The sequence below is a fragment of the Nuphar pumila genome, chromosome 5 (genome assembly GCF_984573655.1).
Source record: "Nuphar pumila chromosome 5, dmNupPumi1.hap1.1, whole genome shotgun sequence".
Lineage (NCBI taxonomy): Eukaryota > Viridiplantae > Streptophyta > Magnoliopsida > Nymphaeales > Nymphaeaceae > Nuphar > Nuphar pumila.
The window spans coordinates 14,856,057-14,879,155 of NC_143253.1; the positions used below are offsets into that span (position 1 = coordinate 14,856,057).

The window sequence follows — 23,099 nt, forward strand, 5'->3', positions numbered from 1 at the left end:
AAATTAAAACTGATAGGACAGAACTTTAGGTTTCTTAAAACAGTATTCTGACCTTACCACAATACATCTCAAAAAAAATCTTTACATCTGATTGAGAAACCTGAAAAATAATTTTAGTTTAATCAGAAGAATATTGATACCTATATTCAAGCTAAAAGATGAAACACATAAGCCCTGTAAAAATTTTATAAGATGCCAAGCAGCAGAGAATGGGTAAACACACAACACAGATGAATTAAAGCACTTGCAAAAATTCATGAGGTTTGCATTACGTACTTTCTTATCAATGTTTGGTTTGCATTACTTACTTTCTTATCAATGTTTGTACAATATACTGTGCGTGCACACATCTCCCTTTCACCTTCAGACTGTATTCAGATTCAATAATCGACCCATAGTCAATCAAGCAATTTAAGTAGGATTACTCAATTGTTGTCACATAAGTCTAAAGCAAAAATGAAAACAGAAAAGGCAAAAGGCCATAAAGAGAGGCTTGCAACCATCATGCTCACCTTTGGAAGAAAAGTGGGATTCACAGGCAAGATAGAAGTTTTTGAAGGTAAAACTCTCACAGGATAATATCCCAGCATTGTCCCTGCAAGGTTTAGAGCTGCTCTTGCACTTTCTGTTTACACATATTTGACAACTGATAAGCCAAACTTCATAAAACAAAACACTATTAGCAAAGAAATGTAAATTGCAATGAATTCAAAAAAAGATATTTTGATCACAAGCAACTTACTCTCATCAGCAAATTCTACAAATGCAAATCGAAGAACTGAATGAGGATCACCACAAATACGGCAATCAAGTACCTTCAGTAAACATCTTTTCAAATTTAGTCACAGCTAGACATATTAGTGATTAACCAAACAAACCAAATATGTAAATTGTAATGAAACAAGGTACAATAGAACAATAGGAAAACAAACACAATGCCAACAAAGGGCTTTAATAAACTCACTTAAAGTTGGTCACTAATGGACCAAATACAATCTCAAAAGAGATAAAAATACCAAACAAGAGGCATACAAGCCTATAAGATGGAAAAAAACTCTAGAGAAAACCCTCAAATGCTTCTAAAAGCATTGAGGAATAACAAGGGAGTGAGGCTCTATTTATAGAGCCTCACTCCAACACATGGGAGGCAGTCCAGCTCTTTGGACTGCCTTCCAACAGTCATTATTATGACTGTTGGGTGGCAGTCCAACGTCTAGTTGGACTGCTGCCCAACAGTCATATTTTGACTGTTGTGCACAACAGTCATATTTTGACTGTTGTGCACAACAGTCATAAATATGACTGTTGACTGTATGACAGTTTATTTATTTATTTATAATGTTAAATTACATTTCAGTCCCTAGTGGACTGTACTATATGATAAAAGACAAAAATACCCTTATTGGGTATTTGGATACAATTTTATTTTTAACACTCCTCCTCAAACTTATGGGGAAATCACCGAAAGTTTGCTAAGAAGATACAAAAATTGAGGTAGTGGAAGAGTTTTGGTGAAGAAGTCTGCAATCTGAAATTCGGACTGGACATATGGCAATGTAATGGTCCCCTTCAAATATTTTTCGCACATAGTGGCAATCCATTTCAATGTGTTTTGTTCGCTCGTGAAATGTGTGATTGCTGGCTATATAGATGACACTTTTATTATCACAGCATAGCTTTGAAGGTTCTGAGACATCAACACCCATATCGAAAAGTAGTGCTCTCATCCACACAACTTCAGTGGTTGTGGTAGCCATTGCCCTGTACTCAGCTTCCGTAGAGAATAAAGACACTTTCTGTTGTTTTTTGCATCGCCAAGAAATGAGAGAATCACCTAAAAATACACAAAAGCCAGTAGTTGAGTGACGGTTATTGGGATCTCATCCCCAGTCAGAATCAGTGTAAGAAATAAGACTTAAAGATGAGGAAGAGGATAAGAATAGTCCTTTAGATATAGTTTTCTTGATATATCGAACTATTCTTAATACTGCACTCATGTGGACGGTTGTGGGCGCATGTTGAAATTGACTTGCAGAATGTATGGCATGCGCAATATCTGGCCTTGTAATGGACAAGTACATCAACGATCCAATAAGTTGTCGATAAGGGGTTGGATCATCTAATAATACTCCATCTTCAGCTCGCATTTTCGCATTTATTACTTCAGGAGTATCAGCATATTTTGTGTCCGTGATTCCTGAACGCTCAACAATATCAGCTGTAAACTTGATTTGAGATAAAATATATCCTCTTGGTGAGTAGGCTACTTCAATTCTTAAAAAAAATCTCAAAAAACCAAGATCAGTCATATCAAAAGATTTTTTAAGCAAAATTTTAATATCTTCAATTTTCTTTTGATCATTCCCTGTGATGATCATATCATCAACATACAAAAGAAGAATGATCAATGAGGTACCTGTAGATCTCACAAAAAGAGCAGTGTCAGTGTAACAAGATTTAAATCCAAGTTTTAATATCGTACCACTGAACCGATCATACCATGCTTTAGGGGCTTGTTTAAGCCCGTATAGGGCTTTTTGAAGACGAAGGACCATGCCTTTTTCAATAGACAGACCAGGGGGAGGATCCATATATACTTCTTCATTTAAGTTTTCGTTCAAAAATGCATTTTTAACATCTAACTGATATATCGGCCATTTTCGAATGGATGCTATAGCAACTAGAGTTCTAACTGTAGTCATACGAGCTACTGGGGCAAAGGTTTCTTCATAATCTATACCATATTCTTGAGAATATCCTTTTGCAACAAGTCTTGCTTTATATCTCTTAAGAGACCCGTCACTTTTTGTTTTAATTTTAAACACCCATCTACACCCTATTGTCTTCTTTCCGATAGGAAGAGGTTGAATTGCCCAAGTGTAAGCCTTGTGTAATGCATCTAATTCAATTTTCATGGCTTCAACCCATTCGTTTATATTTTTGGCCTCGTTATAGTTGGATGGTTCATGATAGGAATGAATGGCTAGAAGACATGCCCTGCAGTTTGGTAAGAAGGATTCATATGAGACAAACCTACTTGGAGGCCTATGTGTTCGTTCTGACCTTCTAACACTAGTTTCTTCAGTATTTGTTAATTGATTATATCTGTCAAGGGCACATGGATGCTCCCCAGTATTTCGTCTAGAGTATTGAAGAAGATCTTGAGATGGTTCACTACTTGAGTCATTAATAGACTCGAAGGTTTCAATATCATTACTAATACCTTTATTGGGTAACAAATCAAATAAGAAAGCATACTCGGATTCTTTTTTAGGAACTTCAAAATCAAATCCACTGTCATTTTCTAGAAAGGTAACATTTCTAGAAACATAAAGTTTATCATTTGTTTTATCATAACATTGATATCCTTTTTTATTATCAGCATAACCAAGAAAGACACATTTTATGGCTTTAGGAGAGAGTTTGCTATATTTTTCAAGAAGCACGAAGCATTTACAACCAAATACCCTTAGCTTTTTAAATCAGGAGAAATTTTAAAGAGTTTTTCAATAGGAGACTTGTTTTCCAAAGTTTGAGAAGGCATTCTATTTATCAGATAGACTGCGGTTAGGGCAGCTTCAGCCCAAAATTGCTTTGGAATTTCTTTTGAAATAAGTAGGGTTCTAGTAGTTTCAATGATATGACGATGTTTTCTTTCAGAAATCCCATTTTGTTGAGGTGTCCTAGGGCATGATTTTTGATGCACAATTCCATGATTTTTTAGATATAATTGAAATTCATTTGAAAGAAACTCTCCTCCAGAGTCGGAGCGAAAGACTTTAATATTTGTTTTAAATTGATTTTTAATTAGATTATGAAAGATTTTAAAACATGAAAAAACTTCGGATTTGAGTTTTAGAAAGTAAATCCAAGTATGTCTACTAAAATCATCTATAAATGTAACATAGTATGAATAACCACCTTTTGACATAACAGGGGCGGGACCCCACACATCCGAATGCACTAATTCAAAAATTTTATGTGTCACAGAGGTTCTAGACCCAAAAGGTATCATTTGCATTTTTCCAAGTATACAATCTTCACATACAAAATTTTTATCTTTACAAAATTTTTCAAAAAATGGAAAAAGAGATAATTTGGATATACTTGGGTGTCCTAATCTTTTATGCCAAAGATCTATATTAATGTCTTTGACATGATTACAAAACGAGTATTTTGGTAAACACGGGAAATCCATGTAGTAAAGGTCTCCTCGTCTATGGCCTTGCCCAATCAGCTTCCCTGACTGGAGATCCTGTACCCAACACGCCTTAGATGAGAAGAATACTTTACAACCATAGTCAACAATTTGAGAGACCGAATAAAGATTCAAATTTAGTTTGGTAATGACTCTCACTTTTAGAACAAAGAATTTTTTTGAAATATCATCAAGGTTTCTTAAGCTTTTGACTTTTAAAGAGGTACCATCGGCAGTTGACACACATGAAAAATATGATTTAGTGCAATCAGATAATAGAGACTCATTATGAGTCATGTGGAAAGAAGCACCTGAGTCTAGAATCCAAGAGGTCTTACCTGGAGGAGACGAGGAAGAGATGGCAGCTCCGGATGTAGAAGGTGCAGCCTTAAGAAGTTGTGAGACGGCTTCTGTTATTTGAGCAAGATTTAATTCATTGAAGCTGCCCCCTTTTCTTGATTCTTGAGGTTCTTCACTTAAGGCGGCCACCTTTTTAAATTTGGGACATTACGGCCTTATATGTCCGAGTTCCTTACAATGATGACAAATAATTTTTCCTTTGTATCCTCCCTTGTATCTTCCTCCATTGTGTCCTTCTCCATTGAATTTCTTCTCAAAGTGAGGTGGTTTATATGTTTTCACAAAATTTCTGGGCCTTGCCATGGCAAGGACCTCATCATTAGACTTGTGCATTTCAAGTCTTGTCTCTTCTTGACAAATTTGAGCAAGGGCCTCACTTATAGAAGGAGAAGTGGTCCTATGAAGTAAGGAAGATCTTACTTGCTCAAATTCCGGTCGAAGGCCATAAAGAAAGGAGAAAAGATTTTCTCTTTCGATTTGGGTCCTTCTCATATCAATAGCCGAACCTTCCCATTTTGGTTCCAACATGGCTAATTCATCCCAAATAGGAGATAAAATACCGTAAAAATCTCTTACACTTTTATCTCCTTGTTTTGAATTACGTACCTTATCTTGGAGATAATAAAGTCTAGCCATATCCTTTTGGATAAAAGTACTTCTTAGAAAGCTCCATGCGTCACATGCCTTCTTGAATTTGATGATATTGGTGGCGATCTTGAACTCCATGGTATTCATAAACCATGAGAGTATTTGTGCATTGCTTGCCTCCCAATCTTCCAATTTATTTTGAAATTCTTCTAAGGCTTTTTCTTTTTCTTCTTCGGACAAGGCTTTGACTTGATCTCCTTCTCTTCTAGTTAATTTGAGTTGTGGTTCACTAGTAGAACCACTAACAAAACCCCACAATTTTTTTCCTTTGATATGATTCTCCATAGCCGTCGCCCACATCAAATAGTTGTTTTCATTGAGTTTGTAGGTGATGACGGTGGCGAACTCTCTTTCTCCCATAATGAATACTTGAGTTTAGACTAGAGAAGATAGGGAATGATCAATGATCGAAGAACACTTCCTTCACGAGATTCTCCTTCTTTCAAGAACCTCGCTTTGATACCATGTAATGAAACAAGGTACAATAGAACAATAGGGAAACAAACACAATGCCAACAAAGGGCTTTAATAAACTCACTTAAAGTTGGTCACTAATGGACCAAATAAAATCTCAAAAGAGATAAAAATACCAAACAACACAAGAGGCATACAAGCCTATAAGATGGGAAAAAACTCTAGAGAAAACCCTCAAATGCTTCTAAAAGCATTGAGGAATAACAAGGGAGTGAGGCTCTATTTATAAAGCCTCACTCCAACACATGGGAGGCAGTCCAGCTCTTTGGACTGCCTTCCAACAGTCATTATTATGACTGTTGGGTGGCAGTCCAACGTCTAGTTGGACTGCTGCCCAACAGTCATATTTTGACTGTTGTGCACAACAGTCATATTTTTGACTGTTGTGCACAATAGTCATAAATATGACGGTTGACTGTATGACAGTTTATTTATTTATTTATAATGTTAAATTACATTCCCTAGTGGACTGTACTATATGATAAAAGACAAAAATACCCTTATTGGGTATTTGGATACAATTTTATTTTTAACATAAATAAGTATCAATTTACCAACATCATTTCATTAAGCATGTTACTGATCCCATCACATAAGAATTGGTGCACTAGCAAAATAACTAACACTGCTACATAGCTTTACAATCATTGGATATGCAAGCACAATTAAAACGTGCTAACTGAACTTAAAAGCTAAAAGATATAGCACATCTAACAAACAAGCCAAAGGAGAAGACATACAATTTTTACTAAAAAGGCATGGCTTTTTCTTCACAAGGAAATTTCTTGGGATTCAAAACTCTTAAAATATTGGTTGTTGCAATTTTTTCAACCAGTAGAATTTGTGTTTATGCTCTACACAGGTCAGGATAGCATCTTAATCTAATAATGTCATATATATATATATATATATATATTTATCTTCTTAAAAAAGATATGTTTCCTTGTACTGCAAAATAAAAAGGTGGAAATAAGAAAACATGAAGCAAGAAAGAAGAATGTGACACACACATGCATATGCACAAGTACATGCAAGGTGTTAAAATACATGTACTCGTACACATATATGTATATATATATGTGTGTGTGTGTGCAATACCCGATAGGGGTATTTCTGTCATTTTGCATAGCTACATAGTTGTTTTTAGAAAACAACTATTTATTTATTTTTAGAATTAGTTTATTTTATGTTTTTTATTTTTTGTTTTTTATTTTATGCAAGTGGGGGCCCCACATAGAGTCGTTGGGGCCTCCAACGGTCACAAATGTGACCGTTGGGGGCTCCCAACGTCTCTATGGGGAGCCCCTTTTTGGCCTCTCCTTTTCCACTCCTCTTTGTGTATAAATAGGGGTTGCTCCCCTTGTATTCTTCATGGCTTTTCAAGCCCTCATTCAATAAAGTTCATATATTTTTTATGTGTTGCCTCTTTGAAGGCTTCTTGTGTTGTCCCTTAGTGGACTATTTTTATATTCCCCATTGTGGGTTTGGGTTTGTCCATTCATTGGACCATGTGAATGCATTAAGCATTCTTGTTATACCGTTCCGCATACTTTCTTACACAAGGCTGAAGAACCTCATACATAGGAGCTTCCAGGGGCTAAAATGTTACATGGTTACTGAATGTCATGATGGAAATGGCATACCACTGTATATAGAGAGTGGAAAGATGATCAACCTGATCTATGCAATGCAGCACTAAGCTTTCCACAGTATAATTAAAAATGTATCTGAATCAACCAGAGCAAATGATCACAGCTAAACTTTAGAAAAGCAGCCCAACATGAAAAAAATTAAATTTTATAAGGTCATGTACGACTCTTTTTTTTGCCCCAAGGGGGGTTGGCATAGTGGGCTGGGGCCTTGGCTGCTAGACGGGCAGTCAAGGTTTGATTCTCATGGGTGTCGCCCCTCTGCACAAGCCAATGCATAGCATAGGCCCGGGGGGCAGGGGTCCGAGCCTCGGAGTTTTACGCTGCCGGCACGACGATCGTAGGTATGGCAGGCTGAGCCAGCACGACCAGGTCTTTGTGCCGGTTGTGGTTCCTTAGGGTTATAAATTCAAAAAAATGTTCAAATTTTTTTTAACAGGTGGAATTACAAATTTTCTAGCAAGAAACATCTTTCATAAAGGCATCTATTCTTTCCATTAATCACTCCATGCACCAATATATAGGATCATTTATTATAACTTGTCTGCATCAAAACCATCAAACCACATTAGTGGCTTGATTAAATATCATATTCCTTGAATGTGATCTGAAATTATTTTGTCCCTTTCCCTGTTGAAAGAACCTAACTTATAGATAAGTAGCTCAAAGGGTGATGATCTTACGACATGAACCCTTTTTCAAAAGCAATGAACAGAAAACTCTCTCTCTCTCTCTCTCTCTCTCTCTCTCTCTCTATATATATATATATATATATATATATATATATATATATATATATATATATATACAGAAATGGGTAGGTGCCTGACATTTTTTGTGCCTACCGCGTGTCTACCAAGCTTGGATAGGGGTTTTCAGGTTGTTTTTCAAAAATCTGACCCTACAGATGTGTTTTGCATGAACGATTTGCTAGAAAATCACACTTGGATCATGTTTTTTTGAGAAAAAAAATGATTTTCTAGGCATTGAATATTTTTTTAAATTGTAGACCGTTGATTTTTTAATCTTATAAAAACCTAACTTGGTGTTGGAATTGGACGATCTAAAAGTCGATTCCCACAAAATCAAGCATGTAGATCACATCTGTATGGTCAGATTTTAGAAAAAATAGAAACAATCTTTCCAACGCTCGGTAGGCACGCGGTAGGCACAAAAAAGCATCAGGCACCTACCCATCACTCTATAATATATACATATATCTAGTAATGATACAGTGCATCAGTTGAGCCCGCTCCCTAATATAGACAGTTGGATCTTTTTGGTCCAATTGTTGTGCTAATTTAGAATAAAAATATGCACTACTATGAAGGGGTTTCTATTAGATTGGTATACAGGAAATAAGGAGAGAGAGGGAGAGAGAAGTCACAATGGCTGGGGCGGCACACACAGCTCGACCACCGAAACCCTAAACATTAAAAGGTAAAAACATGTACAACGATATTACAAAAATGCCATTAATGAGGTTATATGGCATGTGTTCATACAATATGCGTATGGATCTGGATCCAGATCCATACGCATATATCCATACTGTATTCTAACACCCTCCCTCAAGTTGTACGTGATTTTGGAGCATGTACAACTTGCTCTTCAATAGCCAAAATTGACGTCTTGTTAATCCTTTGGTAAACAGGTCTGCCACTTGATCTTCTGTTCGAACATGACGTAGTTCTATCTCCTTCATCACGACTTTCTGCCGTATGAAATGTTGATCAATCTCAATGTGCTTCGTTCTGCTATGCTGGATAGGATTACATGCAATGTTTATTGCGCTTTGATTGTCACATAAAAGAAATGATCGAATAATTGTCTCCCCAAGATCACTCAATAAGTGTCTAATCCATGTGGCTTCTGCCGTGCCTGCAGCCATCGATCTGTATTCAGCCTCTGTACTCGATCGTGCCACTGCCTTTTGTTTTCTGCTGCTCCAGGACACTAAATTGTGCCCAATATAAACATAATATCCAGAGACAGATCGTCTCTCATCTGGATCCCCTGCCCAATCTGCGTCTGTATAAGTGATGAGTTCATGTCCTCTATGCAGATTATCGTTCTTGCGATAAACAAGTCCGTCTCCTATAGTTCCTTTTAAATAGCGTAGAATGCACTTCACAACTTCCATATGACCCTCCGTTGGAGCATGCATAAACTGGGATACCTGATTGACAGCATAAACTATATCAGGTCTGGTAAAGGTCAAGTACTGTAACATCCCCACGAGACTTCTATACGTTGTAGGGTTGACACAAAGATGACCATCTTCAGAGCTCAGCCTTTGATGTAATACACTAGGAGTGATGATTGGTTTGCAATTCGTCATCCTGGCTTTTCCAGAAGGTCAAGAGTGTATTTTTGTTGCATGAGTGTCAACGTGTCTTGTTGTCTGTCAACTTCCACACCAAGAAAGTACCGCAACTCCCCTAAATCTTTCATCTTGAAAGTTTTCATTAAAAACTGTTTCACGTCTTGCACATGACTATCTGAGCTCCCAGTGATCACAATGTCATCAACATATATAAGAAGAAGTATAACTGTTAAAATATATATATATATATATATATATATACTTGTATATATATATCCGTATATATAAGTATATATATACATATATGTATATATATACTATTTCTTATTTAGATTAATACCCGATAGGGGTATTCTTGTAAAACCACATATGTATCCTTTTCTTTTTTTATTTTTTCCCCTTTTTCCTTTTTCTTTTTTCTTTATTTTTCCTTTTTTGTAATGACCACAAGGGGGCCCCACACTTGTAGTCGTTGGGGCTCCAACGGTCAGATTTCTGACCGTTGGGGCTCCCAACGACTACAAGGGAGCCCCCCTTGTGGTTCCTTTTAGTGCTTCACTCCTCTATAAATAGAGGAGGTCTTCCCCTCTTGTAAGCATGGGGTTTTTACACCCTTCTCTTCTTTTCTTCAATAAATCCAACTTATGACTTTTAGTCATTTTCTATATTTGAGAGTTTTGTGTGTGCACATTCGGTGTTTGTGTTATTGGCTCTAGTAGTCACTCTTAAAGAGTGACCCTTTTTGCTCTATTGGTGCTTCCGCCTCTTTTCATTACATGGTATCAGAGCTCGGTTGGTGATTGGGTTATTCTTTTGTCATCTTGGAAAGCGTGCCTCTCAAAGTTTTGAAGAAAAGAAAAATATTTGGTGCCGATGGAACGTGACTCTAAAGTGGAGCTTTCTTTCAAGCTAAATGGGTCCAATTATCTCATGTGGGCCTCCGCTATGGAAAATCATCTAAGAGGTAAGAAACTTTGGGGCTTTGTTATGGGAACTACTCCCGAACCCTCTCTTGTTCTTACCAAAATTGAAAATGAAGTTGAAAAGGCTTTAGATGGCGATGAGCGCATCAAAGCCATTAATGAACATCAATCCAAAATCGAGGATTGGGAAAGTAACCATGCCAAAATTTTGGCATGGTTTATGAACAATGTAGATCTCAAAAATTGTGCTAATATTGCCAAGTTTAGAAGGGCCAATGAGGCTTGGTTTTTTCTTAAGGGTATGTATACCCAAAAGGATCTTGCTCGGCAATTCTTTTGTCAAGAAAAAATTCGTTCCACTAAACAAATGGATATGAGTGTTCGAGACTATTTTAGCTCTCTAACCCCTCTTTGGGATGAGCTTGCCCTTCTTGAGCCCAAATGGGTTGCCCCACAAGATATTGAACTAAGAAGGGAACAAATTGAAAAGGAGCACTTTTTTCAATTCCTTCATGGACTTCGCCCGGAATTTGAACAAGTTAGGGCATCTCTTCTCCATAGAAGCAAAGCCCTACCTATTGAAGATGCTCTTGCCGAAGTATGTCAAGAAGAAACTCGACTTGGCTTGAGCATTAGGAATGATGAGGTTTTGGCCGTTAATAGGCCCGGATCAAATGTTAAAGCATATAGACCTCCCCACTTTAACAAAAATATCAATGGACCTAGAAGGGGAATAATATGCCATTATTGTAATGAACCGGGTCACATTTGACCGGCTTATCCAAAACTCAAAGGAAAAGTTGTCGTGGTTGGGGAAACTTCTCCAAAGAAGGAAGAAAGTACCAAAGAAGGAGATATCAAAGAAACTCTAAATCACATCTCCGAAGTTCTCCAACATCTTCTCAAGACTTCTCCTTCAACATCCGGGGCCGCCATTGCCTACTCTTTATCTCCTCCAGGTATGTGGATACTAGACTCCGGTGCTTCTTTTCATATGACATCTCATAAAAATTCTCTTTCAAATATTTTTTCCGAACCTATATCTTCTTGTGTTTCAACGGCCGATGGTACATCACTAAAAATTGAAAGCATTGGATCTCTTGATTTCAAAAACTTCTTTGTTCCTAAAGTAAGAATCGTTCCTAAAATAAATTTAAATCTTTTTTCCGTATCTCAAATCACCGATCATGGATGCCAAGTCTCTTTCTCACCTAAGGATTGCACCGTGCAGGATCTCCAGTCAGGGAAGCTGATTGGGCAAGGCCATAGAAGAGGTGACCTCTACTTTATGGATTTTTTGACTCTCCCATCTAAGGCATCATGCAATCTTGTAAAAGACAAAAGTATTGGAATATGGCATGAGAGACTTGGCCATCCAAATTTTGTAAAAATGTCTCTTTTTCCGTTTTTGAACAATACTTGTAAAGACAATCACATGACTTGTAAAGATTGCATTTTTGGGAAATCTAAAGCTATTCCATTTCCACAAAGAAGTTACTTTACCACTCGGCCATTTGAACTTATTCATTCCGATGTGTGGGGACCTTCCCCTATTTTGTCTAAAGGAGGTTTTTCGTATTATGTGGTATTTATTGACGATTTTACTCGATTCACGTGGATTTACTTCCTAAGTCGCAAATCCGAAGTTTTCTCCTTCTTTAAAGAATTTCATGCAATGGTCAAAAACCAATTTTTGGGGAATTTATCTATTCTTAGATCCGATTCGGGAGGCGAATATATGTCCAATGATTTTCAAAACTATTTGAAAGAAAATGGAATTTTTCACCAACGTTTTTGTCCCAACACTCCGCAACAAAATGGACTTGCGAAAAGAAAGCATAGGCACATAATAGAGACTACAAGAACGTTATTAATCTCAAGAAACATTCCAAAATCCTTTTGGGCCGAAGCGGTTCTAACCTCTACATATCTTATCAATAGAACCCCTTCGTCCTCTTTGAGAAATCTTTCTCCATTTGAAAAACTTTACAATATGTCTCCCGATTACAAAAGACTAAGAATTTTTGGATGTAAATGTTTTGTTTTAACTCACAAGAATGATAAACTTTCCCCTAGGGCTATTGAATGTATTTTTTTGAGATATGGCGAAAAACAAAAAGGGTATCGATGTTTTGACATACTTAAAAACAAACTTTATATCTCTAAAGATGTCACATTCCTTGAAGAGGAAAGTGGTTTTTTCGCACCAACCGAATGAAAATATTGATTATTCATTCTTATTTGACTTATTGCCTAAAGAAAACATCATAGATGATCATATTGATCCTAATGAATCTTTTAGTGAAGATCTTGTTGAACATCCAAACGATGATCAAAACTTAGAAGAAAATGTTTCAAGACAAATTCAAGTCTACTCTAGAAGGAATGAAAGGAATCATCCTTGTGCCCTTGAAAAATTTTCCCAAAATGAGTTCACCGAAGAGACTTCTCAAAGAAGATCAAATCGGATTTCCAAAATACCAAATAGATTTGTTTCTTATGATTCTTTTTCGCCTAACTTTCGAGCATGCCTACTTGCTCTTCACTCTTTTCATGAACCATCTCATGACAATGATGCTAAGCAATATGCTTATTGGAATGAAGCTATGCAACTTGAACTTAATGCTCTTAAAAAGGCACAAACTTGAGAAATCATTGATCCTCCCAATGGCAAGAAACTCATCGGATGTAGTTGGTAGCCAAAGGATATGCCCAAGAGTATGGGGTAGATTATGATGAAACCTTTGCCCCCGTTGCTCGAATGACTAGTGTTCGAGCTCTTATTGTTATAGCCGCAGTTAAAAAATAGCCAATCTTTCAACTTGATGTCAAAAATGCCTTTTTGAATGGTAATTTAAATGAGGAAGTGTATATGGAACCACCTCCAGGTATGGATTTAAATGGAAAAATTTTGAAATTAAAAAAGGTTTTATATGGTCTTAAGCAAGCACCTAAAGCTTGGTATGATAGGTTTAGTAACGTATTAATAAATTTAGGATTTTCTTCTTGTTATACTGACACTGCTCTTTTTGTGAAAAGAACAGGTGACTCCATTATTATGCTTCTGCTGTATGTTGATGATATGATCATCACTGGGAATGACAAAAAGGGAGTAAATGATGTTAAGTCTATGCTAAAAGATACCTTTGATATGTCTGACCTTGGTTATTTGCGATATTTTTTAGGAATTGAAGTGGCTTATTCCGAACATGGATACATCTTATCTCAGATGAAGTTAGCTGCTGAAATTTGTACCAAATCAGGAATATCTGATGAAAAGAAAGTTGAGACTCCCGAAGTTATCAATGCGAAACTTAGACTTGAAGATGGTGTTCTTCTTGAAGATCCAACTCCCTACTGTCAATTAATTGGATCCCTCACTTATCAATCCATTACTCGTCCTGACATAGCCCATGCGGTTCATGCAGCGAGCCAGTTCCAGCACGCACCTACCACGGTTCATATGGCGGCCGTAATGAGAATTGTGCGATATATCAAAAATACCATCTCAAAGGGACTCTTCTTATCCTCTTCCTCATCTCTTGAATTGACTGCTTTTACTGATGCTGACTGGGGAGGCAATCCCAATGATCGTATCTCAATTACGGGTCTTTGTATTTTTTTAGGTGAATCTCTCATCTCGTGGAGATGCAAGAAGCAGCAGAAGGTCTCCTTATCATCTACTGAAGCTGAGTATCGGGCTATGGCGATGACAACTATGGAAATCGTATGGCTAAGAAGTCTCTTTGCTGACATGGGCGTCCTCATTTCCACTCCTACCAAGCTCTGCTGTGATAACAAAAGTGCGATATACATTGCCAGCAATCACACCTTTCATGAACGGACAAAGCATATCGAGATGGATTGCCATTATGTTCGAGACGAATATCTCAGAGGGACTATCTCATTACCATATGTTACTTCAGAATATCAGCTAGCTGACTTCTTCACCAAAGCGCTTCCAACTCCATGATTTATGTTCCTCCTTAGCAAACTTTCGGTCTTCTCCCCGTAAAGTTTGAGGGGGCGTGTTAAAATATATATATATATATATATATATATATATATATCCGTATATATATAAGTATATATATACATATATGTATATATATACTATTTCTTATTTAGATTAATACCCGATAGGGGTATTCTTGTAAAACCACATATGTATCCTTTTCTTTTTTTATTTTTTCCCCTTTTTCCTTTTTCTTTTTTCTTTATTTTTCCTTTTTTGTAATGACCACAAGGGGGCCCCACACTTGTAGTCGTTGGGGCTCCAACGGTCAGATTTCTGACCGTTGGGGCTCCCAACGACTACAAGGGAGCCCCCCTTGTGGTTCCTTTTAGTGCTTCACTCCTCTATAAATAGAGGAGGTCTTCCCCTCTTGTAAGCATGGGGTTTTTACACCCTTCTCTTCTTTTCTTCAATAAATCCAACTTATGACTTTTAGTCATTTTCTATATTTGAGAGTTTTGTGTGTGCACATTCGGTGTTTGTGTTCTTGGCTCTAGTAGTCACTCTTAAAGAGTGACCCTTTTTGCTCTATTGGTGCTTCCGCCTCTTTTCATTACACAATGTCCGCCTTTTGGTAAATAAAGAGTGAGTGATCCAGAGAGCATCTTCTAAAACCATAACTCTGAATCTGCATAGAGAAATTTTCAAACCAGGAGCGGGACGCCTGTTTCAACCCATACAGAGATTTCCTTAGTTTGCACACCCAGGCAATAGGATCCTTCTCGGCATAACCAGGTGGTTGCTCCATATACACTTCTTCCTTTAAAGTTCCATGCAAAAAAGCATTTTTAACATCCATCTGGCTAAGGCTCCAACCTTTATCAACTGCTAGGGATATGATGATACGAATAGTACCCATTTTGACTACGGGACTAAAAGTTTCGTCGTAGTCTTCACCATATTGTTGTGTGAATCCTCGAGCAACAAGTCGCGCCTTATATCTGTCAATATTTCCTTCAGGCTTATATTTTATTTTATAAACCCATTTTGAGCCAACTACATTCTTTCCTTCTGGCCGAGGAACTATTTCTCAAGTCTGGCATTCATTAAGAGCTTCCATTTCTTCATTCATAGCTTCAGTCCAATGACGGGATTGAAGAGCTTGATTAAAACAAGTGGGTTCATCCTGTTTTGTGAGCTGAGACATAAACAACTGGAAATCAAGGGAGAAGGTCTCATAACTCACACATCGTTGAATAGGATGCTTAATGCGTGACGGCCTTTGAGCCGAAGCATTGGCGATGCTTTCCTTCACATTCCTCGGCTCTGTATTTTTGTCCCGTCTAGTGTATATCTGCCCAGAGAAGTGTTCTACTGGGGGTGGCTCAGCTGGAGACTCAACTGGAGATAATTCAACATGCATTTGTGAGTCATTCAACTCCCTACTCAAGCCGAAGGAAGGACAATTTGTCTGACATGTTTATCTTGTATTAGCAAAAAGATCTGCGCTCATCCATGGATCATATACTTCTAATTCTCGAGATGGTAACGCTGCAGAGTCATTGACTTGAAAATTTCCTTCATCAAAAACAACATTCCTGGAGGTCCTAATACGTTTTGTAGTAGGATCATAGCATCGATAACCTTTGTATTCATCTGCATACCCAACAAATCTACACTTGACAGCCTTGTCCTGAAACTTATTTCGCAGAGATGAATCAACATGTACATAACATACACAACCAAAAAACACGCAGCTCATCGTAAGAGGGATGTTGCTCGAATAAAGTATAATAGGGAGATTTCCGATCCAAAAGTGCCATAGGAAGACGATTTATGATATGAACAGATGTGTGAAAAACTTCTGTCCAGAGACTAACGGGCATATTGCTGTCATGTAGCATGCTCATTGCGCTCTCTACAATATGCCTGTGTTTCCTCTCCGCAACCCCATTTTGTTGAGGAGTGTGAGGGCAAGAAACCTGTTGACTTATTCCTTTATCCCGAAGAAAGGCAATAAACTCGTTCGATGAATACTCTCCTCCACCATCACATTGTAAATGCACAATATCACAAGCAAACTTTGTTTTGACCATCGAATGGAATTCCCGAAATATTTGAAAAACTTCATGCTTGTGTTTTAAGAAATATATCCAAGTATAACGGGAATAAGAATCAATAAAGATAACATAGTAGCGACTGCCAGAAAGAAAAGGAATAGGTGCGGGTCCCCAAATATCAGAACAAATAATCTCAAATGGCTTTGAAGCTCTTTTATTTATAATATGAAAAGGAAGAACATGACTTTTGCAGAGTTCGCATGAAGAACATTTATTATTATTATCAAAAAATGAACATAAACTAGACTCTGGAAGGAGACCATCAGATACAAGGTTTTCAACAAAACCCCGACTACAATGTCCCAAACGACTATGCCAAATATTTGACTTATTACAATGAGATGAATTAAAAACTTTCAATGAAGGAAAAAACAAAGACTCTGAAGGTGAAGACACTGAAGAATGCTTGGACGACTTCAACTGGAGAACTGGGACTGAAGACGAAAACACTGAAGGAACCTCCTTGAAGACGTACATGTTTCCTTGTCGCTCCCCCTTAGCGAACGTCTCCTTCGTTCATAGATCCTTAACATAAACAGAAGAGGGAGTAAATTCGACGGAAGAATTCATATCGTCAACAAGTTTAGCTACAGAAACAATGTTCTTTTTAATATTAGGAGCAAGAAGGACATTGGACAAGTGAAGTGAGGACTTTGACATAGGGATATGTGCACTGCCAATATGACTAATGGAGTGATAAGTTCCATCTCCCGTAACTATACTACCTTTTTCAAAATAAGGCAATAAGTGAGATAACTTACCCGCATTACCCGTAACATGTGTGGCGGCACCTGAATCAACATACCACTCGCCTTGTTCATTTTGCTTGATCGTCATTTGTGACAATGCTGATAACAAAAGTTGTTGCACATCTGTGGATGGCCCTTTTGTGTCCATAGGAGTAGCTGATTTATGCTCAATTTTGTTTATTTTTCCTCTATTCTGTAGATTAAACCAACAATCAGCTTTCACATGTCCTCTTTTGTTGCATAAGAAACAAGTGGGCACTCTCCTCTGATTTCCTGTATTAAAAACCCCTGAAATATTAGGTGTAGGCAAAATACCACGTCCTCCCTGCCCAAAACGTCTGCGGCCTCTGCCTCCTTGATGCCCTCCATTCCCTCGTCCAAAACCTACAGAAGTGTCCATGGCCAATACTGAATGAGGACGAGCAGATTCATTTCCTTCTGCCCGTTGTTTCATAATCATCTCATGCTGGAGAAGCTTCGCTTGAAGATCGTCAAAAGTGGGCAACTGCGGAAGGCATGATAAAGTCGTGGTAAGCATGTCAAAATCAGGACCCAATCCATTGAGAAGTTGTTGAACTTTATCTTTATCTGCAATAGCACTTCCAATAACCGCCAATTGATCGGTAATACTCTTCAAGCGGCCTATGTATTCCATGACTGTCATGGAGCCTTTCTTCAAACTTTGAAATTCATTTTTTAAGTACATAACTCGGGCTTCTGATATCTGAGAATATGTCTGAGACAGCTTACTCCATAGATCCGCCGCAGTGCAATCATCTGAAAGAGTAACCAACACTTCTTGAGAGAGTGTTGACGTAATATAAGCAACCAAAGACTGATCCCGCTTCCTCCAAGCTGTATACTCTGGATTCTTAATAGAAATGGTAATTGTGCCACCCTTCTCATCTTTGGTTTCCTGCAAAATAAGTCGTGATGGTATAGGAACTAAACCATCCAGATGTTCATCGAGATCCTGACTCCGTATAAAATGAAGGATTTGCCTCTTCCAAGTCAAAAAATTAGAATGAGTAAGTTTTTCTGTAACGAGCTGACTCAAGAAATTTGCAGAGGGACCGGATGACGAATGAAAATCCATATCAATGGGACAATGAATAAGCAAACAAAACGAATGGAAAGAAACAAACAGGTTTGAGATCACTTAATCAAGCAGGAGAACCTCAACAAGACATGTACCTGTGCTACCGATATCTGGAAATAACCGCTTTTTTTTTTCAGAATCGAGATTGTAAACAGTTACAATCTGCCTGTAGGCGTTGCACAGGGGACACTAAAATAGCAATAAAGGAAGAATTTCTGGAATCAATAAAAAATAAAATGAATGAAACTGACAGACGTTGCACAGGGGACACTAAAATAGCAATAAAGAAAAATATTTCTGGAATCAAAGAAGTTCTGGAAATCAAAGAATGAATAAAAAGAATAAATAAATTTCTGGAATCAAAGACGATTAACAGATGAAGAAGATAAATGATTAACAGAGAAGATGAAGAAGATAAATCATTAACAGAGAAGAAAAGATGGATGAGCACGCTGAAAGGAAAAAGGGGAAAAGGAAAGTACCAACTTTCAGAAGATGAGATTTCAGATAAAAAAAAAAAAAAAGATGATCACGCTGGGACCTGTCCACGCTGGGGTTGTTGTTCACGCTGACGAACCACGAGATGATCACGCTGGAACTTCTTCACGCTGGGGTTGCTGTTCACGCTGACGAACCACGAGATGATCACGCTGGAAGTTCTTCACGCACAGGATTAACCTATGAGCTCTGATACCATATTAGATTGGTATACAGGAAATAAGGAGAGAGAGAGAGAGAGAAAGAGAGAGAGGGAGAGAGAAGTCACAATGGCTGGGGCGGCACACACAGCTCGACCACCGAAACCCTAAACATTAAAAGGTAAAAACATGTACAACGATATTACAAAAATGCCATTAATGAGGTTATATGGCATGTGTTCATACAATATGCGTATGGATCTGGATCCAGATCCATACGCATATATCCATACTGTATTCTAACAGTTTCAAAGTTTCATGATTTTTCTTTCTGCATTATCACAACCTTTGGATTGAATAAGATCCGACAGTCTACATTAGGGAGTAGATGTGCAACGTATAATTGCTAATACACACATATCCCAGCTAATAAACCGGACTTGTCAAAAAATATTGTAGACATCATAATCATCCTCATCCTTAAAACAAAATTCATTGCTTAACAATAAATAGACATCCACAGGAGTTTAGTTTAATTTAGGTAACTGTCGTAATTGTAGTCTCATCATCTTCAGGTTGTTTCCAAAAATTACCATCCTTTTCTTGAACAGGGAATTTCTTAAAATTATCTTTATCCTTTGGGAACAAAGGAAAATTAGAATATTCATAGTTGTGTTATTTTTGTAATAATTGGCAGCCCCCTTAGTGTTATCATGACTTTATGTGATTTCCTAGTTACATAGTGAAGACATACAATTACAAGAGATTCACTGCATTGAACAAATAAGTGGAAAATGAAACTAAATTTTCTGGAGTGAAGGGAACATGCACCAATCAGCATAGCTTCAAAAGAACATACCTCTCCACAATTGGTAAACAACTCAGCAAGCTGCTCTTCCGTAACCTGCATCAAAGATCCATATAAATAGTAGTTTTCATCATTTAAACCATAAAAGAAAAAATATAATAATTGTAGCAATCTTCCATAAAACTCATACATGTTGATCAATGTCCGATACATACACCGTCCGCTTGACACTATCTTCTCTTTGAGCTCTTGGCGCTCTTCCATTCAACCTCCTCATCATTGGATTGTAGTTGCTCCTCCTCTGTTAAACAACACCAACCCAACTGAATAAATACAGGAAACCAACCATAGATGCTTACAACTCCACAAAACTGAAACTTGCAATATTGATTCAGGGGTTTTCATGCACCACTTGTCCAGAAAACCAAATAAGTTACATTTTGCAGTACCACGCTAAAACCGGAGTCACAAATATAGGTGATATTTTGAAAATATCACGATAAGATTTCTGTATTAATAAAATGATATTAAAGGCATAAGCTCGTGATATTTTGAAAACATCAGAATTTTATATATGTCATGATATTATTGCGAAAATGTCATTATGCTATCAGTTACTTTTACTTTTTTAATACTTCTTTTATATATCTTAAACATGTTTTCTTCTTTATTTTAGATTTTTTACTTGTTTCTTTTATTATATGTATTTTATTATCTGAACATGTTATTTTCTTATTTCTGCTATTTTATATTTTTAAAATTTTTAAGCACCAAGTTTTTCCCTAGATTTTCCTGAGATTTAACAACTAAACCTATATTATCATGAGAAATTACGTTGTAGATGATGAGTTGTGGAGCCTGATTCACTGTTTTTGCCCTTGCAGGAAGGGGGGTCCGGGGGCTCCCCCCGGCGCGGGTCCCGGGACCCGGTTTTCAGTGGATCCGACCTGATTTGGTTAGGGTTAGGGTTGTCGCCCTTGCCTTGTTTATATTCTCGCTTTTCTTTCCCAAGTTGTAACTGTCTGTTAAGTGTAATAATATTTCTCTCTGGGCGGCCGTGATTTTTTACTCTCTCTCGGATTTGAGGAGAGGTTTTTCCTGTTAGAAAATGACTTGAAATACATTGGGTTCAATAATGAACTCATACTTATGCATGTGAAGTGCAAATATACCCATTAAAGAGAAAAATATGACATAAAGTCATAAGTTGCATATCATTGAAGAAATAATGGAGAAGGGGTAAAAACCCCATTACAATGGAGCAAGAGCGCCCTCAAGAAGTCAGAAAATACAAAGGGGAGAGCCCCTATTTATAAGCAAGAAAAGGAGCCACAAAGGGGGCTCCCAAGAGAGTCGTTGGGAGCCCCCAACGGTCACATATGTGACCGTTGGAGGCTCCCCAACGACTCTTTGGGGAGCCTCCCTATGTGGCACAAAAGCCGAAAATTAAAAAGGGAAAAAAGAAGAAAAATAAAAAATAAAAATGGAAATTTACAAGCAATATTCCAAAGTGAAATATGCGCAAGACAGGAATTTACAGAAATACCCTTTTGGGTGAATAAAGAATATATATTATATATATATATATATATATATATATATATATATATATATATATATATATACATATACATATATATATATATATGTATATGTATCTATATATATATGAATATAAATATATACGAGATTACAAATGACGATAATACACATATTTTAACATCCCCCCTCAAACTTTGCGGGGAAAAAACCCGAAAGTTTGGAAAATCAAAGGGAAGTCTTGAGACGAAGTCCAATTCTTCAAAAGTCTTTAAGAAAAAACTCCATCTTCATGACAGTTTGAGCTAGGTCTTCAAGTCCAATTCCCCATCGATCGAATCCATGATGCATCTAATGTTCCACATCTTTAGCGATCCTGTAGAGAATCAACAAAGAAACAAGTAAAACATATCTTTGCACTTTTACTCAAATGGACCATTTCTAACTAGCATAATTATGGATGACCTATGTTAGAAATTATGCAGAAATGACACTTAAAGTTTCAAAATCATACATCATGTTAAAACAAACTGAGCGGAAGCAAATTATGCAAAAATAAATTGCAAGAATGCATAATGCATTCATAAGGTCCAACATTGGACAAATATAACCCCATAATGGGGAATAACAAAATGATCCACAAAGGGATACCACAAGAAGCCTGCGAAGAGGCATAAAATACCTATGCTTTATTGAATGAGAGCCCAAAAAAGGCCATAAAGAGCATATGCATATACTTATCATTAAATGAATTAATACTCAAAGAACTCATTAATGATCATGCTTCAAACATGTAATGAAGTTCCAAATAAGAGAAACGAAGTCTCCAAGCATACTTTAGGCAAAATAAACCCAAGAGTTCACAAGGTTTTAAAATCATTTATGAAAGTCATACTTAATTGACAAAATCCACATTTTGCATATAAGGGTGGCAAAAACCATAAGCACTTAATATATAGATTAAATGCTGAGAAATCAACTTGATATCCATATCAAAAAATATGAGTTACTTGAAAAACACAAGTCATGAATGAAATTTTGCAAATTTTAACAATAGTTTATCCATTACAAACAACTTCCTCATTAGTCCTCCAAAACCCATAAATCAAGTGTATAAGCTACTAGATCAAGAATATAAAGCCATTAAAGGCCAAAGACACACAAAGGTGTCTAAAAGAACCTCTTGTCTACATATAATAATACTTGAAATAAGTGCATCTACGACAAGAACAAGAGAATACATGCCAACATGGACTAAAAAGTATCTCTTGTCTACGTAAAAAATACACTTAAAACCAAGTATGTTTAGCTACTAGAACAAGAGTAATAAGCCAACCATGGGCTAAAACACAATGCATATCTTGTCTACATAAGATGGCACTTGAAATGAGTGAAATAAGCCAACCATGGGCATACATCTAAGCGACTAGAACAAGGACACAAACGCCAACATAGGCTAAAAATCACACACCATAGTGTGAATCAATGTGCCTTGTCTACATATAAAAACACTCAAGTCAAGTGTGTTCAACTACTAGACCAAGAGAGCAAAAGCCAACAAAGGGCTAAAAACACACGAAGGTGTAATAAAATTCTTGTCTACATATGATGAC

At 37.0% G+C, this 23,099-nt stretch overlaps 1 protein-coding gene across 4 annotated transcripts in view; it reads right to left on the reverse strand.

Moving 5' to 3' along the window:
* Window positions 1-23,099, reverse strand: part of LOC149836891 (polyadenylate-binding protein-interacting protein 9-like) — a 38,320-nt gene that overhangs the window by 2,572 nt on the left and 12,649 nt on the right. For 3 of the 4 annotated variants that reach the window (XM_090005642.1, XM_090005643.1, XM_090005641.1), the window contains 6 exons: window positions 20,138-20,248; window positions 19,999-20,043; window positions 743-815; window positions 513-625; window positions 309-368; window positions 53-100 (listed from right to left, as the gene is read on the reverse strand). In XM_090005642.1, coding sequence (XP_089861768.1) covers window positions 53-100; window positions 309-368; window positions 513-625; window positions 743-815; window positions 19,999-20,043; window positions 20,138-20,248 — 450 coding nt within the window. The remainder of the gene's footprint in view (window positions 1-52; window positions 101-308; window positions 369-512; window positions 626-742; window positions 816-19,998; window positions 20,044-20,137; window positions 20,249-23,099) is intronic. The other variant, XR_016431846.1, reaches the window with a different exon arrangement.